At 41.9% G+C, this 25,799-nt stretch overlaps 1 protein-coding gene across 2 annotated transcripts in view; it reads right to left on the bottom strand.

The window, feature by feature from the left end:
* Positions 1-25,799, bottom strand: part of CD86 (CD86 molecule) — a 66,943-nt gene that overhangs the window by 15,629 nt on the left and 25,515 nt on the right. For both annotated transcript variants that reach the window (XM_032406658.1, XM_032406659.1), the window contains exons 2-4: positions 16,198-16,247; positions 3,762-4,097; positions 1,012-1,314 (exon numbers count right to left, since the gene is read on the bottom strand). In XM_032406658.1, the coding sequence (XP_032262549.1) occupies positions 1,012-1,314; positions 3,762-4,097; positions 16,198-16,247 (689 nt within the window). The remainder of the gene's footprint in view (positions 1-1,011; positions 1,315-3,761; positions 4,098-16,197; positions 16,248-25,799) is intronic.

The raw sequence follows: 25,799 nt of genomic DNA, 5'->3' as shown, positions 1-25,799 counted from the left end.
GATACCTGTCATCTCTTCACCACACTTCTATATTTTCTACTTTTTAAAAAGATTTTATTTATTTATTTGAGAGAGTGAGTGAGCGAAAGAGAGAGAGAGCACGAGTGGGGGTAGGAGCAGAAAGAGAGGGAGAAGCAGATTCTCCGGCTGAGCAGGGAGCTGGACATGGGGCTCGATCCCAGGACCCTGAGATCATGACCTGAGCCAAAGGCAGACACTTAAACGACTGAGCCATCCAGGCACCCCTTCACCGTACTTTTAAAGCCCAGTTATCTTTTATGGTGTTTTAAGGTCCCATTTTCTTTAGGAAGACTTCCCTGGCTCTCAAGGAACCTACCTACCTCTGAATGTCTATAAAACTGATTATCATTCTCTCCTGTTTTTAAATTTAGTTGCATATTTCCATGGGATATGCTTTAGATCCCAATTCAATCTTTTCAAAATCCAGTTTTTCATGTGTGTACATCATGGAGTTCTGATTTTATTGGAAGGTACTTGAGGGCAGAGAGCATGTCTTATACATTTTAGGTTTCATGTCTGCAGCCGACAACATCTAGAGTGGCTCTGTACTCAGAGCATGTACCATGTGTATGTATGTATGTATGTATAGATGATGATGATGATGATGATGATGTGTGTGTGTGTTTGTGTGTGTTTGTGTGTGTGGGGGGTGGGTGTGGGTGTGTGTATGAATGGAAGAATTCTAGCCTGGAGGAATCTTGCATTTTCTGACTTAAACTTCAGAATCTTCTATCCAAAGGTAGCCCAAAAGACTGGGTCAGTTTCAGGGCTAAAAGCATACTTCCTCAAGTGCAGTATATGTTCACAGTCTCCGGGACCCTGTAGCAGCACTCAGATGAAGAGAGGAGCCCTCCATCTGGTTCCTTCCTAATAGTACCACAAAATGGCCCTGTTGGAGGCTTCCTGGCAAGCAGGGAACATTGAATGATCTGCCTCAACATTTTGGGTATAACACCTGATGAAAGAAATAGTCTTGGGAAGCAGCTTTACCTATATTGTAAGGTAGGGAGTGAAGCTCCATTGACTCAAGTTGCAGGACACAGGTGATGCTCACATTGCTTGCTTCAGGGACTGAAAAAGACAAGCTGATAGAAACGTTGTACAGTTCTGTGACATTATTTTGAGATTTCTTCATGGCAGTATCATACTTAGTAGTTGAATTCTCGGTTTTTAGCTTAAAATACATTTCCTTAGGTTCTGGGTAACCTTGTACAGATGAGCACGTCAAATTTATGATGCCAGAATTTTCTGTTCTATTAGAAGTTACCATTATTTCAGGTTGACTGAAGTTAGCTGAAAGCAGAATAAAGATACAAAAAAAGAAATCAGTCTAAATTTAGATGTGTCTAGAAGAGTGTCTAGAAGAGAATTGCAAATAACTGGCTCTGATCTGGGAACTTACTGGGGGCACACTTGGGAGCCTCTTGGGTATCTAAAGTGTGGGCCTCAGCCCATGGTGAGAGCCACATAAGGACCCCACATTTATTTTTCAAGAATGGAGTTTTGGGCCATGCTTACTTCCTGCTTACCCAAATCAGGGTGGGGGGTGCTTTCTGAGTGACAGGAGGGCTGAAATTGAGTCACCAAAGATTCACAATGAGACCACTGTTCTGAGGAGAGTAATTTTGGGATGGAGAAGTAGTCTGAGGTTGGAACCCAGCTGTGTCATGGGGTACATTGCAGCTTGCCAGACTAAGGAAGCAGAAAGGGACTGACACTAACAGAGTTCATGGTGCTGGCATGCTCTGGGCCATATCATCTAGAAACCTGAGTAGGATACTGATAAGTGAGTGGATGGGGACTTTGGATTTAGAAATTCAGAATATTGGTTTTGGGCATGACTGTCAAGCTTTCTTCATCATGTATTATAAGATGAAGGCCAAACCCAGCCATTTTTAGGGAAAATGTAAGATCTTGATAAACATAGAGCTTCTCTCGCCTTAGTTTGCCATTCAGATTTTAATGGCTGTCAAGGATTACTGCACCTAGCCCCTTCTGCTAGCCAAAATCCTGTTATTCTTTAATAGTTACTGTAGTTTTCAGGTTCTACATACTAATTTCTAATTTACTTTATTGTCTCTAAAACCAGTGATTTGCATATCACCTTTCTAAGTTTTGCTGTACCAACACATGACTTAAGTCCTCTGCTTGTATTTTGTGTGGTCTGTAGAAAGGAGATTGCCCTGGTGCTACCTCCTTTGGCCTCCTTAACAACATCTGTGCAATCACAGGTTGGAGAAGTGAGTTCTTGTTTTTCCTACTACATTAAAATAAATATAAAATTGTTAAAATAAAAAAATGATCGTGACCCACCTAAAACACACCATGTTCTTCAATGGTATCTGGCCATACCTTAAAAACACTTATTTATCACTTGGTAAAATGTTCCAAAACTCTTGCAGCCTAGTTTGAATCACACAAGGCTTAAAGGGAGGACTCCTCATTCTATTTCTATTTTGGCCTTTTCTTTATTCTGTGGTTTCAGAATCACTGTTGATCTGCCTTCTCCAGTTTCATCAGAAGTTAATCTGAATCTAGTAATCCCACACCTGGGTATCTACCTTAGAGAAATGAAAACTTATGTTCACACTTGTACATGTTTACAGCAACTATTTATAATAGCCCCAAACTGAAAAAAAATCCCAATGTCTTTCCATGGGTTGAGTGGATAAAATAGAATCCTCCTTAGCAATAACAAGGAACAGGCTTCTGATACATGCAACAACTTAGATAAATCTCAAAGGCATTATGTTAAATAAAAGAAGCCAATCTTGGGGTGCCTGGGTGGCTCAGTTGTTAAGCATCTGCCTTCGGCTCAGGTCATGATCCCAGGGTCCTGGAATCAAGCCCTGCATCAGGCTCCCTGCTCTGCGGGAAGCCTGCTTCTCCCTCTCCCTCTCCCACTCCCGCTTCTTGTGTTCCCTCTCTCGCTGTGTCTCTCTCTGTCAGATAAATAAATAAAATCTTAAAAAAAAAAAAAAAGAAGCCAATCTTAAAAGGTTACATACTGTATGGCTCCATTTATGTGATGTTCTCAAAAAAGATAAGACTGTAGGATTCAAAACAGGGCTTATGGGTATGGAGAGGGTATGATTATAAAGCAATACCATGAAGAAATTTTTTTAGGGTGATGGAAATGTTTGTACCCTATTTATGGTGGTGGTTACCTAAATCTATATGTATGTTAACAGAACTGTGCATCAAAATCTATACGTATGTTAACAGAACTGTCTACCGGGCTCTTGGTTGGGCAGCAAACAGCTCATAAGTGACCTCCAGGAGGTTGAAGGAAAAACCCAAATCAATCAGCTGTCACCTTTGCTAGGAGCTCTAGGCAAAGATTTAGTGGGTGACAAATCTTGGACCAAAGGAAAAAAATGAATGTAAAAGAGATCTGAGGCCTGTATAGTTACGTAAACTTAGTAATGGCCAAATTACCCGTGGTTTTCCCTTAGCCACATTAACTTTGTTCAGTTAGCCCTAAGTTGTCCCCAAAGCAAATTCTTACTGATCCTTCAGAAGCAAACTATAAAAAGTACAAAGGATTTTCAGTTCCCTATCACCAAACCCTGCATTCCCTTCAAATGGACTTCCCAGAAATGGCTGTCTCCTGCCTTCCCTCTACAGGTACCACCCACAACCCTCCCACTCCCTCACCACCCCCCCACCCCAACATTTCTCTGCTCATTGCAGTCTCATCTGAGAAGGCCAGGGACCTGAACGCGCCATTGACTACATACCAAGCACTGATAGGTCAGAACTCATGTGGTACATGGGGACTAGTCCTTTGGGCCCTTTATGATGAATGAAACATTGATATGAGCCCTTGTCCTTGATCTGAACGTTGTGCAGTTTCAGGGTCCAATTGTCCTTGTCAAAGCTTGTGCGGCCTTTATACTTGGGATGAACATTTTGAGGGTTCTCTTTGCCTCTGAATAGCTCATACAGAACCAGCTTATCCTGGTCCTGCCAAAATACTACCAACTCATCCAGGCTTATGTTTTGAGAGTTTGTAAAATGGCATGGCAGTTCTCCAGTCTTGTTGAAATATGCTTGACTCTTCGTGGAAGCAGCACCTAAAAAAGGAAAGGTAGAGATTAGGGAAGGAGAAACAAGAAGGAAGAAGAAAAAAACAACTCCGTTTCTCTTTATACAATACCCAGATGCTATCTTATCAGTAATGATACTGAAGAACTAGGTATTAAACTCTGGAATGTGCCTACATACTGGCATCTGGAGAATGGGACATTTGTCCTCACTCCACTGATAAATAAATATGGGCCTTGTGCAAACTGCACCACCATGAGGCTCTGTTTCCTTATCAGTTTAATGAAGGGGTGGACTAAGTGTTCCAAGAATCTTTCTAGTACTGTGGTTCTGTGAATTTAAATCCCAGACCAGGGAAAAACAGCAGAGTTAGACAATGCATCCACCCATCTGTTAACCTTCCTATAACCTGAATACTTGATTCTCTTCACTGTAGCTGTTTCAAGCTCCATTACTTCTACACCATCACCAAAAGCTCTCCCTTTCCCTCCCCATCCCCTTATTCCTTGCCCCTCTATAGTGAAAAGATTTCTGATAATGGTAACAAATTTAATATCTGCCCCCCTCATTATGCCTTACTAGTTGGGTATCACATTGAGTAATGTCTTTGAAATTCAAATAGTTCCCTTTACAGAGTTTTCCTCATGAATGCTGTTTCCATGGCCAGCTTGCCCAAGGATGTAAAACAGTTTGGAAATGACACAGTCAACCAAAGCCTCTATTTTCAGTGACCTCTCTAAGCTCTTTCAGGGATCAGAAGGAGAACTGGGCCTTCTGATGGTTGTTTTGGGATTGTGCTGGTCAAAGACCATTTAACGTACATGAATGAAATGCTGGAAATGAATCATAGATAAGAAGGTGAGGATGTGCTTTTGGAGTATTGGGGAAACCCCAGGTACGAGGCACTTGCTTTTCCCAGTATGCATTGCCACTGGAAATTTTTACAACCCCTGGAGGACACGCTGGGAGAGTTCAGAGAAAGGCTTTCACCCCTGAGGACATATTGAAGTTTGTGGAAGGGATGTGTGCCACTTAGCTCCTTAAATGTGTTCGATTATAGGGTTTTGTGGGCCTATTCTGGGTTACAGAATTACTTGAGAGTTGGCCAAGAAATTAAGCAGTGGTGGGTGAGAAGTGCAGGGTTAGTGGGAAATGCTGTTTCTTAGTTAATATAAAGTTAAATGCTGCCATGGGGAAAATGTTAGGGTGGGTTTTGAATAAAGCTTCATCATTCCAGACTTCAGTGAAGAGTTGTTGACATTAAGGGGGAAAGAGGAGGTAGGTTGGTGAGAGAGATGAGAGGAGTTCCTTTGAGTTGTGTTTGAGGGCGGCAGGAGAAAGTAAATTGATCTGATCAATGGGTTTCTCTTCTAAGAGGGAGTAGGACAAATAAGAGTGACATGCACCTGGCAAAATTGAACTGTCCACAGAGTGGCCCAGTGAGAACACATAATCAAAAGGGTTGGTGGTGGTTTGAATTCTAAGGAAAGAGGACTCAGGCACCTGTGAGAGTCAGCACAAGTTCAAATCACTGCTTATTGCCATTGTGTTCACTAGAACCCTGTGAAGCACTTGGCAAATATGAAATGCAGCATATGTACAGGATGTGTTCCCATATTGGAGGGTGGTGGGAAAATTTACCTGAGTACCTGGAACTGTGAAAGGGGAACCTAAGGAAGATTTACCGTATTCAGCAGTTGCCTTACAAGGCAATCCTGGGACTCTTGCTGCTTCTTTGCTAAATTCTGAATGATAATGTAAGAGTGCCACCTGCTGTAAAAACTTCTAGCAGCTATATCTCTGGGAAAACTCATTCTGGTTTTAGGGCAGATGACCTAAGGGAGAAACCAAACTCATAGTTGAAAATTCTGCCAGTTAACGGTCAATGTTATGTTATTGCCTACTGGGCCCAGAAATGACTTCACCTTTGGCTTCTTCTCTCTCCTTGATTTATGACTATTTCTCTGCAGAACCGCACAGTATCATCTCTCCTTCCCACCCACTCTTTCCAATAACAGACCAGTCTAAATTCTCTGACTTGGGTCCCCCCTCCCAAACATTATACGGGCTTTCCCTTACACCCATCTGACTGTCCCCCTCCTCACCTACCAATCAAAAGTGTGGTCTGTGTTCTAAAGGCATGAGCATCACCAGGGGGCTGGTCAGAAATGTGGAATCTCTGCCCCTCCCCCACCACACCTGCTGAGTTAGAATCTGAATTTTAACAATAGCTCAGTTTGAGAAGTTGCAGGAGAGTGTCTCTACCTCTGTCTCCAAAGTAGAACAGAGAAGGTAATGATAGGAAAAATTTGTTCCTATCTGTCCCTCCTCCTTCTCCCCTCACTCTGGGGTGGAAATCACTCCGAGGTCCATTTCGAGTGGAACTGAAAGTATTTCATAATTTGCACTCTGTAGTTCCTCACCAACCACTGCCTTCCATGACATCACTCAGAGCTATACACGGTACACATGCTAATTCCTGATGACATGGGGAAGATTTAGCTCAAGGTCTATTTTTCCTAAGCAGCTTCAGTGGAGTCCTGTGATGACTCCACATCTTAGGTCACCCAGCTACTGGACTCACTGGGACTCCATTGGTGGGTACACATTGAGATTCTCTCCCTTGCCCAGGACTTGGGTAATAAAAAGGTCTGGGTCTAGTTATAACTGGTTGCTCTGATGATGTCAGGAGCTAGGCACACAAGATCCATCTAGACACCTCCCTAATCAGATAGACAAGTTTGTTCCTTAGCAATATACTGTTTGAATGTTACACAAAAACTGTAGTCTTCTAACCTTATGAGGTCTCTGACTACACCTGGGACTTCAGTCTTCCCTGGCCACTACCCCAAATGCACGTCTTATACATTCAAGAACCATCTTTTACTCATGTTACTATGGTTATCTGTACTCATAGATTTTTCCTCTTTTACTAAACTTCCTTCAAAGCTTTACTAGGTCCTCTGGAAATCTCATTCCATTGTAATAAACTCCTCTGCATCTTCAGCCTCTCCATCAAATGTTTCCCCCAAGGTTATGCTTTCATTGAAATCTGGCCCTACCTAAAGGACACCCCTTGTCCTTAGTCACTGCTTGTTTTAGCACACTTTACAAGGAACTTGAGCAACAACATCCTTCCCATTTTGAGGTGCCTGCCTCTCTCACTGCTGTTAGCTACTAATCATTTGTCATTACTTCTTTGTTCACTGAAGATTTTGGCAGTAGTTGTAAGGTTTTTCTTTCCAACCAACTATTACTATCCATTTGAGCTACTTCAGCATGGATAAGTTCACCAACAACCTGGCTTCAAAGTTCTTTGGCCTTTTCCATTTCAAAAATCTTTATCCACAGGCTATTTTAGCAGCTCCTCTCCCATGACATAACCCTGAACCTTTTCACCAAGAACAGCTCTGCTCCTAAAATCTTAAACCTCAATGTACCTATCTCTGTCCACAAGATATCTTCCTCCAAGATTTGCTCTTTATTACTCCACCAACATTTGTTCTTTTACTTCATCAAGACCTCAGCTCTATCCAGTTTAGACCCTGTAGCGCAGTGCTTTCCGAAAGCCTTCTCTGCAATGATGGAAATGTTCCATATTTGTGCTGACCAGCAGGATAGTCACCAGCCACTGTAGCCATTGCAGAACTCATCCGAAGAACACTTTACTTTTGATCTACATGCCTGTTCTTACAACTAAATGTTTGAGCAATACTGGAGGAAATTATTCAATTGTTCAGACTGATGATATTATAAATCTGTTCCTGTCCCATTTAATTTGTTCTGTGAGCTGGTTACCCTGCTTACTACCCTCTCCCTTCCTCATAGCAGTTACTTCAACAATTCCCTTTGCTACTGCTTTTAGTTTCTTTTTCTCTTATAGTCAAACTCCCTGAAAGAGTAAGTAGCAATTGCTGCCTCCACCCCTAGCCTCTGTCTCCCACCTCTGTGCCAAAACTTCCCCCTCAAAGGTTGTCATTGACTTCCCACCAGTGCCAAAGTCAGAGCTCTTTTCAGACCTCATGTTATTTGCCCACTCTGTTGAATGTCACAGTGTTGGCCTATCTCCTTCTGGAAACTCTCTTCCTTCCCATTCTCTGACCTCCTCGTCAGTTTTCTCTGATCGCTCCTTAAATGCTGATTATCTCAAGTGCCTGTTCTTGATCTTCTCCTTACTCTCCACTCTCTCTGGTTTTTCTCTCCTATCCCCATGGATTCAGCTGCAAACTATAAGCTAATAATTCACAGATGCTTATTTCCAGCCAATCACTTTCACTAGAGTTCCGGATATCCGTATTCACCTGTCTGCTGGATACTGCTGTTTATATAGCAGCAGGTACTCTCTTCCTCCCCTGTCTTCCATCTCAATGGAAGTTTCCCCCACTTGCTGCTGTCAGTACTTATCTGAACCATCTATAGAAAATACCCAAGAGAGGGTCTGCACAGATGTGGCTGAGGAGATGTAGAACTATGATAACCAAAGCTGAACTTTAATATAGGTAAGGGAAGTGTGAGGAGACAGTATGAAGCAAAGAACAGGGCAACCAGAGAAAAAGGGTTTTGTATTTATCCAGAGATCTTGGAGATATTATCTTTTAGGTATGACAAAGACTCTTTGCTTGATCAAAATTTATTCAGGCTCCTGATCCACTCCTCTGCCCATCTGTGCACGTCCTTGTAAAACCCAGTTTTAGCAAGAACCCTGCTAAGCACCCAGTTTAACCAGAATCCCCAACCTTGCTACCTGATTATGCTTGAATCTGATCAGGTTCCTTATCCTCCACCATCCCCCAGGGGATGTCTGATTACCCTGGCCTGTCCTTAGCAAGAATCCTGTTAAGTGGGTTTGGGCAGAATCCCTCCTATCCTTGTTTCCCCTTAGTAATTTTCCATCCACTGACCGCCCCCCACCCTGCCCCCACCTTTCTCCTTGGCTATAAATTCCCACCTGCCCATGCTATATTTGGAGTTAAGCCAAATATCTCTCCCTCACTGTAAAATCCCTTTGCAGTGGTCCTTATGCCTATCTCAATAGCACCTCCACCCCTTGGATAAAGTCTTCTTTACTGTGCTTTAAGAAGTGTCCTCTAATATTTTTTTTCTTTAACAGTAAGATCCTCTGTTGTAGAGGAGGGATGGTTTTTCAGCAGTTTTCATGGCCTACATGATATTTCTGTTAAAACTAGCTTTGCTTTTATTTCAAGCTTAACATGTATCTTATTATCTATATAAATATATAGATAATTATATATATTTATATATTATACATATCTGTATATATTTTGTAAAATTATAAAAATATACTATATGTTTTATGAAATATGATCTATTAAAGTTTATGAAGCATCATATAATGTAAAATCATTATACGTTAAAATAAAACAACCCAGCTCCATCAAAGTACAAGCCATCAGGCTATACTACCCCAACCCCTCATGGCCGCTGTTGTTCATCTTCCTCCTAGGTGCCCCTTATTCACTGAAGATCTGAGTACCTGGCTTGCTGCAGCCAACTTCTCCTGCCTTCTCCTTCACTGACCCTGTCTAGGTGCTTTCAGCTTCATGCACACAGTGTCGAGCCTCTCATTTTCTTGTCCTTTTCCTCTCCAATGGTCTTGTTGTCCACTCTGCCTCAGCCATCTCCTCCTTGGACCAGACCCCAGACCAAAGTGCTCCCTCTATATCTCCCAAAAACTCTCAGTATCAAGCACCTCACCTTATTACCACCACCTCCCATCTTTTCATTTCATTCCTTCTCCTGCCACCACTCCATCAGTTCTTCTGCCTCACTGAGATAGATTATGAATTGGAATATTTTTCACTGGGTCTACAGATACTAACCTTGGCCAAACTTCCATTACCATTTGACTGGATAATTGCAATTGCCTTCTAATTGCCCACTTTCATCCTTGCCCCAAGTCTGGTTCCTCAAGCCAAAACCATCCTTTAAAATATATCTCAGATGCCATAATTCTCCTGTTCAGAATTCCCTGATGACTTCCCACCACACTGAAAATTAAATCCAAATCCTTTTCCATCACACTGAGAACTAAATCCAAAATCCTTCCCTGGCCTACAAGGTCTCATGTAATCTGGTCCCTGGTACTTTTCAAACCTCTTTCCCTCACTTACTCAGCTCCAGCCACACTGGCTTCCTTGTCATTCCTCCAAAAGACAGGCATGCTTTATCTCAAGGCCTTTTCTCATATTAATCCCTCTGCCTAGAAGACTCTTCCTCCATACAGTCTCATAGTTATTTCTTCACTTCATATAAGTCTCTCATAAAAGGCTACCCCCTCGGGAGATTTCTCTGACCATCCTATTGAAGATAGCATCCTTGTCACTCCTTATTCCTTACATTGACTTATTTTTTATCAGAGTACTTATCATGACCTGACATGATGCGGTATGTTGGTTATTGTCTGTTTCTCCTGAGTAATCTAACTTCTAGTTAAAAACCTATGTTGATTTTTTTTAGTCCTGACCCTAGGCAATTACAAAGGTTTTACCTAGCAGGCTTCCTGGGGGAAAACTATCCTCCCCACACCAGACTTAGTGCACAGCCCATGCACAGCAGTCTCTGACGGGAGTTGTAGTCAAAACTCAAGATCTGTAGCCAGTCGTGCTCATTCACATATTTACATTCATAGCCCAGGCACCTTCATTCCTAGGTATCTTTATCTGAAGCCTCAAGTAGAGGTCTTCTTCCAGGTGCCTCTGCTGAGGCCTCCTTATGTTGGGGAGGAGGGAGAGCCTTGAAGACACTTTTCTTCATGATGACTCATTATGTCCACCCCCAGCCCTTCCCCTCATCCTTCTTCCCTACCCCTACCCCAGGGTCCATAACACTGCTGGAGACTTTTGTTCTGGGCTCCCTCAACAATGAGAGGGAACCCCCCCCAATCTATGCTGATCCTCCTGACCCTTGGTTGACATGCTGTACAGAGAGAGAAAGAAGTAAAAATGTGGAAGAACAGATTAAGAGTCATGAACAGTTAGTCTGAGAAGCTCTAGAGTTTCTTGAGAAGAGAATGGAGGGAATGGTAGATAAACAATTGTTGAAGAGATAGATTGTGAATATTCAAATTGAGCAGGACATGAGTGGTCAGATCAAAAGTGAATACCAAGCAAGATAAATGAAAATAAATACCACCTAGAAATATTGTGGTAAAGCTGCTAAACATAAAGCATAAAATATTTTTTCAAACTTACAAGCTCATTCTTTAAAAACTGGAGGAAAAATACCTATAAAACAATGACAATTAGATTTAAACTCCTTAGCAACCGAAGAAGACAGTGGGGCCATAACTTCTAAATGAAAAAAACACATACATACAAAATAAAGCAAATTACATCTTCAATTCAATGGACTAATGCAATTTCAAAAATTATAAAAGTGAAAATCATTTAGAAACTTTAGAAAATATGTATGAAACAGTGTTGAGTAAAACATATTCAGAAACTTGCATATATATTGTGATCATAACTATGTATAACTATTTTTACTCTCTTGTCTCTTGTTTTATAGTAAGAACAGAAAAGTGATTTTTATTTATTTATTTATTTTATTTTATTTATTTATTTTTTTTTTAAAGATTTTATTTATTTGACAGAGAGAGACATAGTAAGAGAGGGAACACAAGCAGGGGGAGTGGAAGAGGGAGAAGCAGGCTTCCCGCTGAGCAGGGAGCCCGATGCGGGGCTCAATCCCAGGACTGTGGGATCATGACCTGAGCCGAAGGCAGACGCTTAATGACTGAGCCACCCAGGCGCCCCAGAAAAGTGATTTTTAAATGGAGAAAGGTGACCAGGTGATGGGTATTAAGGAGGGCACGTGTTGGGATGACCACTGGGTGTTATACACAGCTAATGATTTGTTGAACACTACAACAAAAACTTATGATGTACTATATGTTGGCTAACTGAACATAATGAAAAATTAAAAAATAATAAATAAATAAATAAATAAATGGAGAAATGAGTTCAATATTTTTTAATAGAGACATCTATAAGAAGAAATGAAAGAAAGTGAAAATGAAACCAAGAATGGGTAAATACTCTTAGAAGGTGTTAAAATTGTTTTCATAGTTTTGAGGTCCTGGAACTTGGCCTGTGGCCCACCAATATACGAGGGGTCACCTCTGTGGAATAGATCAGCTCTAGAGGTAAAATCTTGCCTTTATAGTAAGGGCTACAAGTGTTTGTTTTTGTTTCCATAAATCTCAACAGTCCTGGGGTAGGGGGGTGGCAAAATCCAGAGTTACATATTCTGGAAATGATATTAAGACCTCTCACAAAGGGAAAAATAAACTACAGTCTGTCAAACTCTTGCTCCTTTTTGAAGGAGTCTATCTACCATTGCAGCCTCTGTATTCCCTGTTCAAATGGAGCAGGACATGAGTCCTCAGATCAAAAGTGCGTTCATTCTAAGTACCATTCTAAGTACCAATCTAAGTACCAAGATAAATGAAAATAAGCCCACACCTAGGAAAAGTCTCTGTTCCCAGTTTCATTCTTGCTTCTGAACAACCCTACACTTATCCTATTCAGTGACTGTCTTCCACTAAATTATTATGGCTGACAGTCCATACTCTTTGGATCTTATTAAGCACTCTACTAGAATGATTAATTACTTTGGGGGTAAGATACTCCCTACCGGGTAGCATACATGTATTTCAAAAGACCCTGAAACAGTAGCTTACCACGAAGGAGTGACTCCAATAGGAAAACGATTAGGCTTCATGACAATTCTTTGGGAATTTTGGAATGAAGTCTGAATTATCTGTTCACTTCCAGGGGGTGATTTTGGTAACCACTATCAACAGTAGCAGGAAATAGGAGTAAAAGTAACCATATAAACATAATACCCATGCAGTCATCCACTAGGAACCTGCAAAAATCTGCGGGGAAACAGCGGACCTTTCCATAAGATGTGGAATGAGGGTTTGAGCTAATTTTATGTAAATTTTAAAGTGAAGAAAGATTTTCAGTGACACTCTGGGTACATTCATTGAACTAGAGGTATTGGTCAAGAGAAATGGGAAGCACTATGGCCCAGAGAACCCCCAGACTGTAAGAGAGTCAAACTAGAAAGTCATCAAAAGTCAAACTAGAAAGGAATTTCCTTCGCACGTGTGGACTAGTGATTTTCCAAATACCACTCTGGCCCCAGCTTTAGAGAGTTACAGAGGTGCTGGGCTAGCAGCAAACAGAACTTGACAGTTAAAGGTGCCGCTGCAAGTTGCACTTAGAAATTCCTTTAGCTTTATAAATACAAAGCACAAATCGTAACCTAATTCAGCAAAGCCCTCCTGCCCTTTTCAGTCTTAAACTCTCATCCAGTTTTCACCTCAAGGGCAGGGGCAGCAACTTTGATGTCTAATTTCCCTGACTGGGGGAGGACACAGAACCTATGGGAGAGAGGAAAAACAGAATTATTTTGCTGCACTGTTTTATCTCTGCCATCAAATAAATTATTCAGCCCTGCATTTTTGCTGCGGATTAACTGGGCCAATTGTGTCTCCTTTCTTCCCTTGGATGCCTGCCTATGGCCAGGTCAGTGCTCACCCGCCCAGTACGCAGAGGGATGTGTCCTGAGAAGAAAGATACAATCCAAGTTGATTCTTTTCCTTCGTTAAAAAAAAATGGTATCTGTTTTGTTGTTTTTCTTGTTATTGCTGTTTTTAATAGCATAGGAAGTATTGACAATGTGATATTCTAATCTGGTGTCACCATTTCCTATCTCAGTTTTGAAATTTATACTGCCAAATATATAATCACTGATTCTTTTCCTGCCATAAAACTTAAGCAGTTACCGTTTGGGGAGGTTATTTTTAAGGTTTCAATATTGGTAATTCTCTTTTATGAGGCCGAGAAGTATCCAGGCGGGGTACTTTGAAACTTCAAAGGCAAGGCAAGGGCAAAAGTGACATCTGGACTCAGTTGTGATAGGGCTTCTCAGCTTTATTCTCACTTTCAGTGTGCAGAGTTAGAAAGTTTGGGGGAAAATGGTATCAGACTTTTCTAAAAATTTGTTTCTAGGCCATTTTTCTTCATTTTTTCCTGAGTCGAAAGAGCTAGGCTGGTCACTGCGGTGAGAAAAGTGGGGACCCAAACATTAGGGACAGATGAGGTGCTGGCTGCAGGGAAGGTGATGGACGTGCTCGTGAGGAGCCTGTGAACTTGGCTGAGGCAGAAGTGACACTATCTACCAAAGTTGTTTGGGTCTCCACAGAACAAATCCTACCACTTATGAATAGCTCGTGAGCAGGAGTCGGAAGAAGCAGTATAATGTCAAGGTTAAGGGAACAGATGCTGAATCTCCACTGCGTGGGGTGAATCTAAGCTCTGCCACTCCTTAGTTATGCGGATCTTAGACAAATTACTTAACCTCTCTGGGCTTTAGTTTCTACATCTATAAGCAAGGTATTGTGATGTTTAAATAAGTTACCATTTATAAAACGCTTAAAACAGTACTTGGCACAAAGTAGGTGATATATTTAAGTATTTGTCAAGTAAATAGAATAGGAAGTAGAATGGGAAGGGCTTTCTGCTGGATAATGTTCTCCAGAGCCCTGTCCTACCCCCTTCCTCACACATACAGTTTGCCTCCCCAAGAGCTACAGTTAGCAGGTTATTGACCCTGGGAAGTAGAAGCTTCTGTTCTGACCTCTATTAGTGGAGCGGTCAGTTAGCACCTCTATAGACCTCACACTCATGGACTCAACAAGCTCCAAGGGGCTAAGCAGAACACAGAAATCACCAAAGGCCTGTCCCAACCAGCATCAATCGGAGGGGGCATCTCTCCCTAGAGCCTTGACTCCTTGCCACACACAGCAGGCATGAGGACAGTGGCCGAGGGCCTGGTGCGTGGCCATCTGGAGGAGGTGAACTCGTGGGCAGGCCAGTCAGTCAGGGGCAGCCTGCCTGCTGCCGTGGCCAAGCTCAGGCTCACCGCCTCCCCCCTCCGCTCCCACGTGCCCCATATCAAGACTGGGATGGCTTCTCTCTCAGTACTGAGGGTGGGGACGATGTGCAGCAGGAAGGGGCAGCGGGAGAGGAGAAACTAAAGGCACCCAGTCACAGGATGTGTGACAGGAACCTCGGCCAACCCCAGGTTATAGATGAAGAAACTGAAACTCAGAGAGGAGCAGCAAACAGGGAACATATAAGTTTTGTGAGGCTGACCTTTCTAAAACTTCTTTTTTGGGGGGCGGGGTGTGGAGTGCTCTTTAAGAGAGAGAATATAGAATTCAAATACAAAATGCCCGTGGCCACTACCGTGCCACTCAACAGGAGAATGTGATGGAGGGAAAAGTCACAGTGGAAAGACACATGGTCTTAACTATTGTGGCTAAAATCTCATACTTATGAAGATTTTGCCAAAGAATAAGACATGTGACCTCACTGCTAGGGCCCCTAATGGAGGCTCGGAGGGGACTTTGGGAAGGGCTTGTGTACGTGAGAAACCCTGAAGCTCAGCTTCATTCACTTTATGGTGAGTTAGCTGCTGCATCTAGCTGACGGTCACTGAAGTAGAGAGCAGCAGGGCCGGGCTTCTTGATCCTCCCAGGAAGCAGGGGCAACTGTGATCTATGGGCCTCGACTGGTAGGGAAGGTGTGGAAAAGGAGAGGACAGTAGGGAATATGGAAACCAATGCTCCCCAATAGAAGGCTTTTAGAAGCCCATCCGCTGTTTTCTAAAAGCCCAAGAATGTCAGGAATGGGAACAGAGAAGACCAGAAGGAAGTATGTGTGGAGCAAAAGAGTTAAGCCTCAGGGGTCAGAGCAGGGGCCTTCCCCTAGCTCCCTGGGTGCTGCTGCACAGACCAGTCTGCCCTACTTTGTGCATCCAGTACCATGGGAGGAAGATGGCAAAGGGGGAGGATGCACAGAGGGGCGGGGCACCAGCCCAGGCTAGACCTGCCATCAGCTGAGATACCTGTTCTCTATCATGATGCTTCTTTCTTCTCCAGGAAAGTTTTTTGTTTTTTTTTTTTGCGTGTGGTATTATGCAAAACTGGATAGAAGTGAATAAAACCCACCAAGTCTCAGGCCTAGGCTTGCAGTGGCCAGTTCATTGGGAGACATAGAAGGATTCTAGGACTTTATAAAGCCAAAAGATTCTTACCAGAGAGCAGGAGGGCCATCACAAGGAGAGTGTTACTCAGTCCCATAGTGCTAGAGTTAAAAAAAGAAAAGATAAAACTTGATTAGAAAATGACTAAAAACCAAAACATGACAAGTGGAGCTTGGGATTCACTTAGGCCCATGCGTGTAGCAGAGACCATGCTATGTGTTCACCAAGGCCATTTCCTTCTCCTTCTAGCTCCACAGACACACCCTACATCCCAGCCCCCCCTGCAGTTAGGTGGGCCATGTGATTGGGTTCTGGCCAATGGAAGTGTGGGCAAAAAAGACACGTGTTACTTCCAGACCTGCCACTAAAGCCTCTCTCTCTTTCCTCCCTCTCCTGCCTTCTTGGATGCAGAGAATTCAGAGGAGTCCAAGGCCCTAGAGGATGGCAAAGCCTCACTATGAAAGGAAGCTGGATTGGTGAACAAATTAATAAAGCAGCTCTTTCTACCCTAAAGTGATCCATACTGGACTGTGACATGAGCAAAACATAAACTTTTATGGTGTCAAGCTAATGAAATTTGGGGGATTGTTTATTGGAAGAGCTAGCTTACTTATCTTGACCAAGACAATGGGTATGATGGGACAAATGGAGAGTATTTATGTTTAGAAATCAACTTGCGTTTGGTTTCCCTGTGATTCTCAAACTTTACTGTGCATAAAGATCATTTGGAAGATCATGTTAAAGCCGTTATCTGGGCCTTGTCCACAGAGATTCTGATTTAGTAGACTCGGTGAAACCCATGTCAACAAACTCACAGGTGATGCTGTGCTGCTGCTTTAAGGACCCTACTTTGAGAACATGATGAGCCAAGGAAAACAGCAGGCATTGCTTTATAACTTCTATCCTCTCTTTCTTCCTTTCCCTCCCTCCCTCCCTCCCTCTTCACTCACCCACGTACTCCAACTTAGACCAAAAAGGCTGGAGAGTGGCTTACAGGGAAGCACAGAATAAGGGAGAATGACCAAAAATAGAAACAGCTAAAAAGCAAACCAAATGCAAGAATATAAAGTGGAGCCTGGTATAAGTTCAATGCTAAATGTTTACCGTTTAGAAATCTGCCCACCCTGCATAGTTCAGGTCACAAGTTTGACCTATATCTTTTTAACAGCCAAAGTGAAAATGAAAACCTAATCAGTGAATTAACTTATAGATCTGTCCATTAGGATAAAACAAACCAATGCTCAGGAGAAGATGCACAACAATTTGTGATCCAATAGCAGAAATTTCTTCCTTGGGGGTGATTTGTCTAGAAGTCATTCCTGATCCCTTTGGGCTCTGCTAGATACCCTTCCTCTCTACTCCCATAGCACTCGGCGCAGGGTTTTGGGCTAAAAGTGTCTGTTAGGTTTCTTCCCTTCTAGACTATAACCTCTCTTTTTAGTTAAAAATTTTTGAATAGATCATACCTGCACATGGTACTAAATTTAAAAGGTATAGGTGATAAATGGTGGAAAGCAAGTCTTTCTTCCAACCCTGTGCCCTAGCTATCAAGTTTCCCCCCACAGACATGACTGGAGAAACCGCTGTTACCTGTTAACAGCTTCTGGACTCTACTTGCAGTTATTTTAGGCAAAACAAAATGAAAAACATAGACCCATATTCTTTTTTCATTTTATTTTTAAACACAAATGGTAGCAATTTATACACAATTTTGCACACATGCCACTACCTTAGAGATTGTTCTGTATCCGCAAATACTGGGTATCTTCATTCTAACAGTTGCATATTCTGTTGTATTCTACTGAGTGACAATAATTTATTTTACCAGCCTCTATCAATGGGCATTTAGCTGTTTCCAATATTCTGCTGCAATGAAAAACCTTGATCATATGCCAAAACACGTATGTGGGAATAAGCTATCTTCCTAGAAGTAGAAATGGCTTGACCAAAGGGTCAAAGGGTAATTGCAATTTTAATTTTCAAAGACATTGAAAAATCGTTCTCCCCTAAGATTATATGTTCATGCTCCCCGGCAACAAAACACGAGCATGCCTATTTTCACATAGCTTTTGCCAACATAGCATGTTTTCTATCTTGTGATCTTTACCGATAGGGAAAGTTAAAATGACATCTCATTGTAATTTTTAAAAAGTATTTTTCATTGTGGTAAAATACACATAACATAAAATTTACCATCTTACTCATTTTTTAAGTGTACAGTGGTATTAAGTACATTGTTGTGCAACCATCACCACGATCCATGTCTAGAATTCTTCATCTTGCAAAACTGAAACTCCTCACTTACTAAACACTAACTCTCTGTTCTCTCCTCCACCCAGGCCCTGGAAACCACCATTCCACCTTCTGTCTCCACGAATTTAAGTACGCTAGCTACCTCTTATAAATGGAATCAATTTGTCTTTTCGTGAGTGGCTTATTTCACTTAGCATAATTTATTCGAGGTTCATCCATGTTGTAGCATGTGTCAGAATTTCCTTCATTTTTAAAGCTGAGTAACATCCCCACTGTATATATATGCCACATTTTATTTATCCATTCATCTGTTGATGGATATTTGAGTTGCTTCCACCTTTTGGCTGTTGTGATAATGCTGCTGTGAACATGGATGTACAAATAGCTCTTTGAGGCCCTGCTTTCATTTCTTTTGGGTGTATATCAGAAGTGGAATTGCTGGATCATATGGTAATTCTATTTTTAATTTTTGAGGAACTGACATACTGTTTTCCACAGCAGCTGCATAATTTTTTAATCCCATTAACAGTGCACAATTGCCCTGTTGCAATTTCTCCACATCTTTGTCAACACGTTATTTTTTTTCCTTATGGTATCCATCCTAACGGATGTGAGGTGGTGCTCACTGTAATTTTAAAATGAATTTCTTTTATTATGAGATTGAACATCTTTTCAAATGTATGAGATAACCTTTCTTTTTCTTTTTTTTTTTTTTCTCTTTAGAGAGAGGAAGAGAGAGATGGGGGGAGTGGCAGAGGGAGAGGGAGAGAGAGAATCCCAAGCAGGCTCCACGCATAGGGTGGATCCAGACTCAGGCTTGATCTCACAACCCTTAGATCATGACCTGAGATGAAATCAAAAGCTGGACGCTCAACTAACTGAGTCACCTGCGCCCCAAGAGATAACATTTCTTGTTCCATGTACTGTCCATACATTTCTTCTACCTCCTTTTAATTTGAGTCTTTGGACTTTTTACAAATTTTTCTTAATTTGTAGGAGCTCTTTAATCTTTAAAAAATTAGTGTTAATTAGTAACTATTTAGAAAGGTAGTGCTTTGTGACAATGAGTTACACATATATTCAGTTGCTGAATCACATAGTAGGTGTTCAGTATATGAACCTCACACTTACTCCTGATTACTCTCTTCCTCCCTTCCAATGATTTCAATAGGTTACAGAGCTTGGGCATTAACTCTTGGGCCAAAGCTGACAGCACTCAGTGGTAGAGCCTGGAAAGAGGGTGCTCTATTTGATTCCTGTGCACTTCTTCATACTAAATCACCACCAGCATCCTGTTTGTCATAGAATCTGAGGACTGAGAATCCTTTGAGTCTGAACTTCCATCTAATATAGGAATCTCCCATTGTTTGCAAACCCCCAAAATCAGCATGCTTACCTAACCAAAGATTTGTTTTTCCTTGGGGTGATGTGTTGAACAGGGACACAAAATCAAATTATATTTCACTATAAATTTAACAAATCACCTTTAATTCAAATTATTACATGAATCAGTATGGCCCACGATATCTTGGACAAATGATCCCTATAATTCATGCACTAGGGAGAAGCACTGGGTATGACAAGGAAATCAATACCATTTTAATTTCTCTATTTGGAAATGCTCTCTTCGCCTGAGCAAGAAACTGCCCCTCTGTGACTTCCTCTTCTCGATACTGGTGTCATTCTCTGGAGCTTCTGACAAAGCCCTTTAAGAATTTGGGGACAGAGATCACATCCCTTCTCAAAATCCTGGCCCAGCAAGGAGTCTTTCGAGTAAACTTGACTAACATTAATTTGAAGATTGGACACTTTCCTGGACAACACTTTGGACACTTCATTTGTCAGAGACCCTAATAAAATACGGTGCTAAAATACTTGAGATTGACATGATCCTCTATACCCCACGTGAAGAATTTCTCTCAAGTCTGGCCATGGCATATGTGTGAAGATGGGGGCTTGGGTTAGGAAACCAGTTTCTTCAATGTTGTTGGCTCTGAAGAAGAGCAGAAGTGTCACTGTTCCCTCAGGAATGAACTCTCAACCACAACCACGAGTCATTGCTTTCTCCAGAGGGCCTGAGAAGTAGAAACCCTGGCTTTTGAAGGGAGGGAGCAAAAAGGGGAATGGGAGAGGAAAGAACCTAAGAATTTACGGGGGGATTCTCTGAGAAGAGATTTCTGTCAGCTGTATTCAGAATAAGGTCTGTATGTGGGTGAACTGGCCAAAAACCTAAAGCAAGTAGCCTCCATGTACCTGAAGGTTCACTACAGAAACCAAAGAACACCCACCGTATGGCACTTTTCTTTACTATATATGTCTGGCCCATCATAGACCGTGAGTGAGAAGCAGCTGAATGACTACACTCTTATCCCTCACAACGAAGTGGGATTACTTACCCCCACATTACAGATGAAGAAATGGAGCCTCAGAGAGGTTAGGGAACTTGCCCTAGCCACCCAGTAGTAAATGATAGAGTTGAGGTTTAAACCCACACAGCTTCATTGTGTTCTTTTTAACACTGGGATAGTTCCTTTAAACGTTCCAGCCAGTTTCAGACTGGGCTGTGGGAGCAAGGAGAAAGGATTCTGATTCTACCTACTCTACTCTTAAGGTAGCCGGGGAGCAGCACGTCCCAAAGGCCAGGTGTGACGGTGGCTCCTGGGATCAGAGGACACATTCAAGGGAAAGAGGCTGCATTGGGGGTAGGAGGAGTCAAAGTGTCCCTCCTTGTCAGGAGAGTTTCTGTCCTAAGCTTCCATTCATTCCACAAATATTACTTGAGCACCCTTTATGTGCCAGGCAGAGAATGCTCCTCTCGGCTCCAGCCCTGGACAGGTTATCAGTTTTCTAGCATGGACCTAGCTCCAGGCACACATTAGTGTGTTTCAGCAAGTCTCACCTAGAAGAACTCTGGGGAAATACATGTATTCGGGCAGGAAGAGAAGAGGATAAAGAAGGGATCTTTTGTGTCTCAGATCTGAAGGAAACTGTGGGATCTAGTTCAGGCACCAGATGGTATGAAGGGATGTGGGGTGGGGGTGGCCAGCCTGAGGGTGGGACGGGGTGCAGATACTGTGTCACAGGAAGGGAGAGAAGAATTCAAGGTAGAAGTTGAGGATCAAGAATTCAAGGTAGATCTGAAACAAATAATACAATATATGTTAAAAAAAAAAAAAAGAAGAAGAAGATAGCAGGAGGGGAAGAATGAAGGGGGAAAATCGGAGGGGGAGATGAACCATGAGAGATGATGGACTCTGAGAAACAAACTGAGGGTTCTAGAGGGGAGGGGGGTGGAGGGATGGGTTAGCCTGGTGATGGGTATTAAAGAGGGCACGTTCTGCATGGAGCACAGGGTGTTATACGCAAACAATGCATCATGGAACATTACATCAAAAACTAATGATGTAATGGATGGTGATTAACATAACAATAGAAAAATTTTAAAAAAAGAATTCAAGGTAGAAAAATGGTCCCTGTTTCACAACTTTGTCTAGAATATTAGTGGAGATCAGGGGATCCAGAAAAAGTGCTAAGTTTGCTGGTGTCTTAGGAAAACTGTTCATTGAGACTGGCTCTCATGCAAGCATTTACTGAATTTACTCAGTGACAGGCTTGTTCTACAGGTTGTGGGGGAAATAAGGATGTGTGGGCCTTGCTCCCTCACCCAGTATTAAAAAGAACGATAGGGTGTACACATATAACTACAATTTAAGCTCTAGGATCAGTGTGGAAAGTGGCAATGCATATCTCCTCCTGACACATTTAAGAGTTCTTGCTTTAAGCAAAGCAGGAGATGATGCTACAGCCTCCAAGGAGGGAGGATTAGGTCAGCCTCAGCCCAGTGCTCAGGGCCTTCTGTCAGTTCATCCTGTCACTGGACAAGCCAAGCTTGCTGGGCTGGCATTGTGAGTGAGGTCTGGGAGGACCACAAGGTGCCCGTGGCCTTGGCTTGCCTCTGGTTGACATGCTGCATGAATTACTTCTCAGAGCACCAGAACCTGAAGCTATACTCTTAGAGCAGCTACCATTGCCTTTGAGGTCCTGGGAGGGATAGGATAGGCTTGTTTCCTTTTTTATGAAGTTTCTGAACTACAAAATAATAAGGTTGCTGGGAATGGAATGTATTTGAATTTTAACAAGGCTTCTGACAGGGTGTCTTGTGATATGCTTGAGAGCAATGTGGAGAAATGTGGGATTGGTATTAGTACAGTTAATGGCTGAAAAGCAGTGCCCTAATATCATTCATTCATTCAACAAAGATTTATTGAGCCAGGCATCCTGCTAGGTGCTTGGACTATAATGACAACCAAAACCAGGAACAGCCCCTTGTCACATGGTTGCTTATAGTTTAGTGGAGAAGCAAGATAATCACACAAATAAGTGTAAACTTGTAATGATGACAAGTGCTACAAAGGAGAGGTTCGTGGTATTTTGAATGCCTATTATAGGACTATCTAAACTGAGATTTGAAGAATGATGTGATAGATTAAAGATGGACATGTATTCTTTGCTACTCCTCCCATGAAGAGGTGATGTCTAATCTCCTCTCCTTAAATCTGGGCTGGCCTCAGAGACTTGTTTGACCAATAGAACACAGCAGAAAGGATGTTTGGGATTTGAGAGGCTAGATTATAAGAAGCCTTACAGCTTCTATTTTTCTGGGAATACTCTCTTGGGCTCTGAAACATCATGAAAACTACCCTGAGACCACCATGCCAAAGAGGCCATGTGCAGGCTTTTGGGTCAACAGTCCCACCTGAGTCCTGCCTTCCAGCCATTTCTACCAAGCCACCAGACATAGGAATAAAATCTTCTATCCTCTAGGTCAGAGGTCAGCGAACTACAGCCTGCAGACCAAATCTGGCCACCACCTATTTTTACAAATAAAGTTTTGTTGGAATGCAGCTATACCCATTTATTTAATTATTGTTTATGGCCACTTTTCCATTACAGTAGTAGAGATGAGTAGCTATGTTAGGAATGATATGGCCTGAAAAGCTGAAAATATTTTCTATATGGCCTGTTATAGAAAAAAATGCTGACCCTTGATCTAGGTCAGCACTGTCCAATAGAAATATAATGTAACCACATATGTAATTTGAAAATTTCAAGTAGCCACATTAAAAAATTAAAAAGAAATACATAAAAATTAATTTTAATGATATATTTTCTTTAATTCAGTATATCTAAAATATTATAATCTCAACATATAATCAATATAAAATTATTAATGGATATTCTGCATTCTTTTTTCTGTATAAAATCTTGTAGGTATTTTACACTTATAGCACTTAAATGAGCTACATTTTAAGTGATCAGTTGCCACATGTGGCTAGTGCCTACTGAATTGGATAGTGCAGCTCTAGACTAGCCCATTCACTAGATTAATACTAACCACAAAGTGACTTCAGTTGATGCCATGAGGAACAGAAAAATCACTCAAAAGCCTGCCCAAATTTCTGGCCTACAACATTGTAAGGCAGAGTAAATATTCATTGTTTTAAGCTGCTAAGTTTGGGGGCAGTTTATTATGCACTAATAGGTAAACAGAACAGATTGAATAAGTGTTATATAGGTGAAAGGGATTGGCTTGGAAGGATTCTAGGCAAAAGGAACAGCAGGTGAAAAGGTACTGAGGCAAGAGGGAGAATGAGGGAAGGTTGATGTGGCTTAAATGACTAGAGGAGTGGGGAGACAAACCTGCAGAGGTCAGCAGGGGCCAGACCATACTTATCTTAGGGGTCAGCAAAGGATTTTGGTGTTTATTCTGAGTGCAACATGAATTATTGAAGAAATTAGAGGAGTGACATAATGAGTTTTGCATTTTGAAAAGACGACTTAGCTACTGCGTAGCAAATGGATGGTAGGGAAGCCAGAACAGATGCCAGAAGACCAATCGGTTGGCTACTACAGTCATTTAAATGAAAGAAGATAGTCACTTGGTCTAGGTTGGTAGAAGCAGACATAGAAGTGGATAGGTTCAAGCAATATTTAGGATTATAATCAACAGGATGTGAAGATGAGGATAAGGTATTGATTGATTGATTGATTGATTGATTCATTGATTCATTCAACAACTGAGTGCCAGGAATCACTCTTGTTTAATAGACTAACACAGTGGATGCTACAGGGCTTTTTTTACTTTTTCACTTGCACAAATAATGGGAAATTCATTTCTGTAAGTAGAGTAGGATAGCTTAATGGAGTCTGGAATGTCAGATGAGTTTGTATTTAATGTGATAGAACATTGAGAGTTTGGGATTAATGGTTTGGGAGCAGAAAAATTATGTAATGAAAGTTTAAAGAAAATAAGCCTGTCAGTGACCTGAGGAAGGAGGTGAGGGCTGGTGTTAGGGTGATCAAGAAAGCCAATATTAAAGTCTCATAGACCTGAGATGAAGAGGCTGAGTCAGCATCGGGAAGTGGGTATGACAAGAAAGAGATGAGCATGAGTGCCACCTTGATGAAAATGTGAACACTTCCTGGTGTCTGATGGACACAGGAGATGATGATTGGCTATGGATGTGTGTCACCCATCTTGAGCTTAACTGAATTCCCCCAGCAGCCATGTCTCTTTCTAACTCAGGCTGGATCGTATGTCTGACTTGGTTTCCAATCTCTTTTTGGAGCAAATCTTCTTGGGCCCCCATTTGTGGAGAGTTTTTCATACTTAACACTGCCTTACATTGATTAGCTGTCCTTCCCCTCACCCATTTGGGAGCATGGTGTTTCCACACAGATGTGAGGGGAGCAGCATCAAAGATGCATAGGTACAAAGAAGAAATGTCTATGTAGACTCATAAGGAGGAGAGGCTGCTTTTATTCATTCCCTGCTATTGTAGGTAACTAAGTATTAAAATCAAGAGTCCATTCCACTCACTCACCCAAAAGAAGGAGCATAACATGTTGAGAGCATTTAGCTTTTCCAGTCTCCTTATAGCAAGTCTGTGTACAAGAGAGATGTCCAGTTCTCCTAGTCATATCTAGAATCAGATCTTTCTGAGTCAAGGAGCATCCCTTTTCCAAAAAAGTGCCTATGGGTAAGCATCTTGTGAAGTTTACAGGTGAGTCTGTGCACATCTGGTCAAGGGCTCCACCTACCACAAATAAGACCCATAGAACTCACTAAAAGGCATTTATACCAATCCTGGCCCTGTAAGAGGGCCCCTTCCTGTTCTCTCAGAACCAGAATCATGGTCAAAGAGAGAAAGCCAATGTTTCAAGGGCACAATTTGAGGGACGTCCCCTCTCCCCATTCTGTGTACCAACTCTACCCTGGGGCTTGGAATTCCCAAATTACTCATTCCTTGGGTTAAGGCATTTTTGAAAGCCCCTATTAAAATGCAAATGGTAGCTAGAAGGGAGCAATGTTTTTTTTTTTGTTTTTAGCCATTAAGTTC

The sequence above is a fragment of the Phoca vitulina genome, unplaced genomic scaffold (assembly GCF_004348235.1).
Source record: "Phoca vitulina isolate PV1807 unplaced genomic scaffold, GSC_HSeal_1.0 scaffold8, whole genome shotgun sequence".
Classification (NCBI taxonomy): Eukaryota; Metazoa; Chordata; class Mammalia; order Carnivora; family Phocidae; genus Phoca; species Phoca vitulina.
This window is presented reverse-complemented; position numbering and strand designations above follow the sequence as displayed.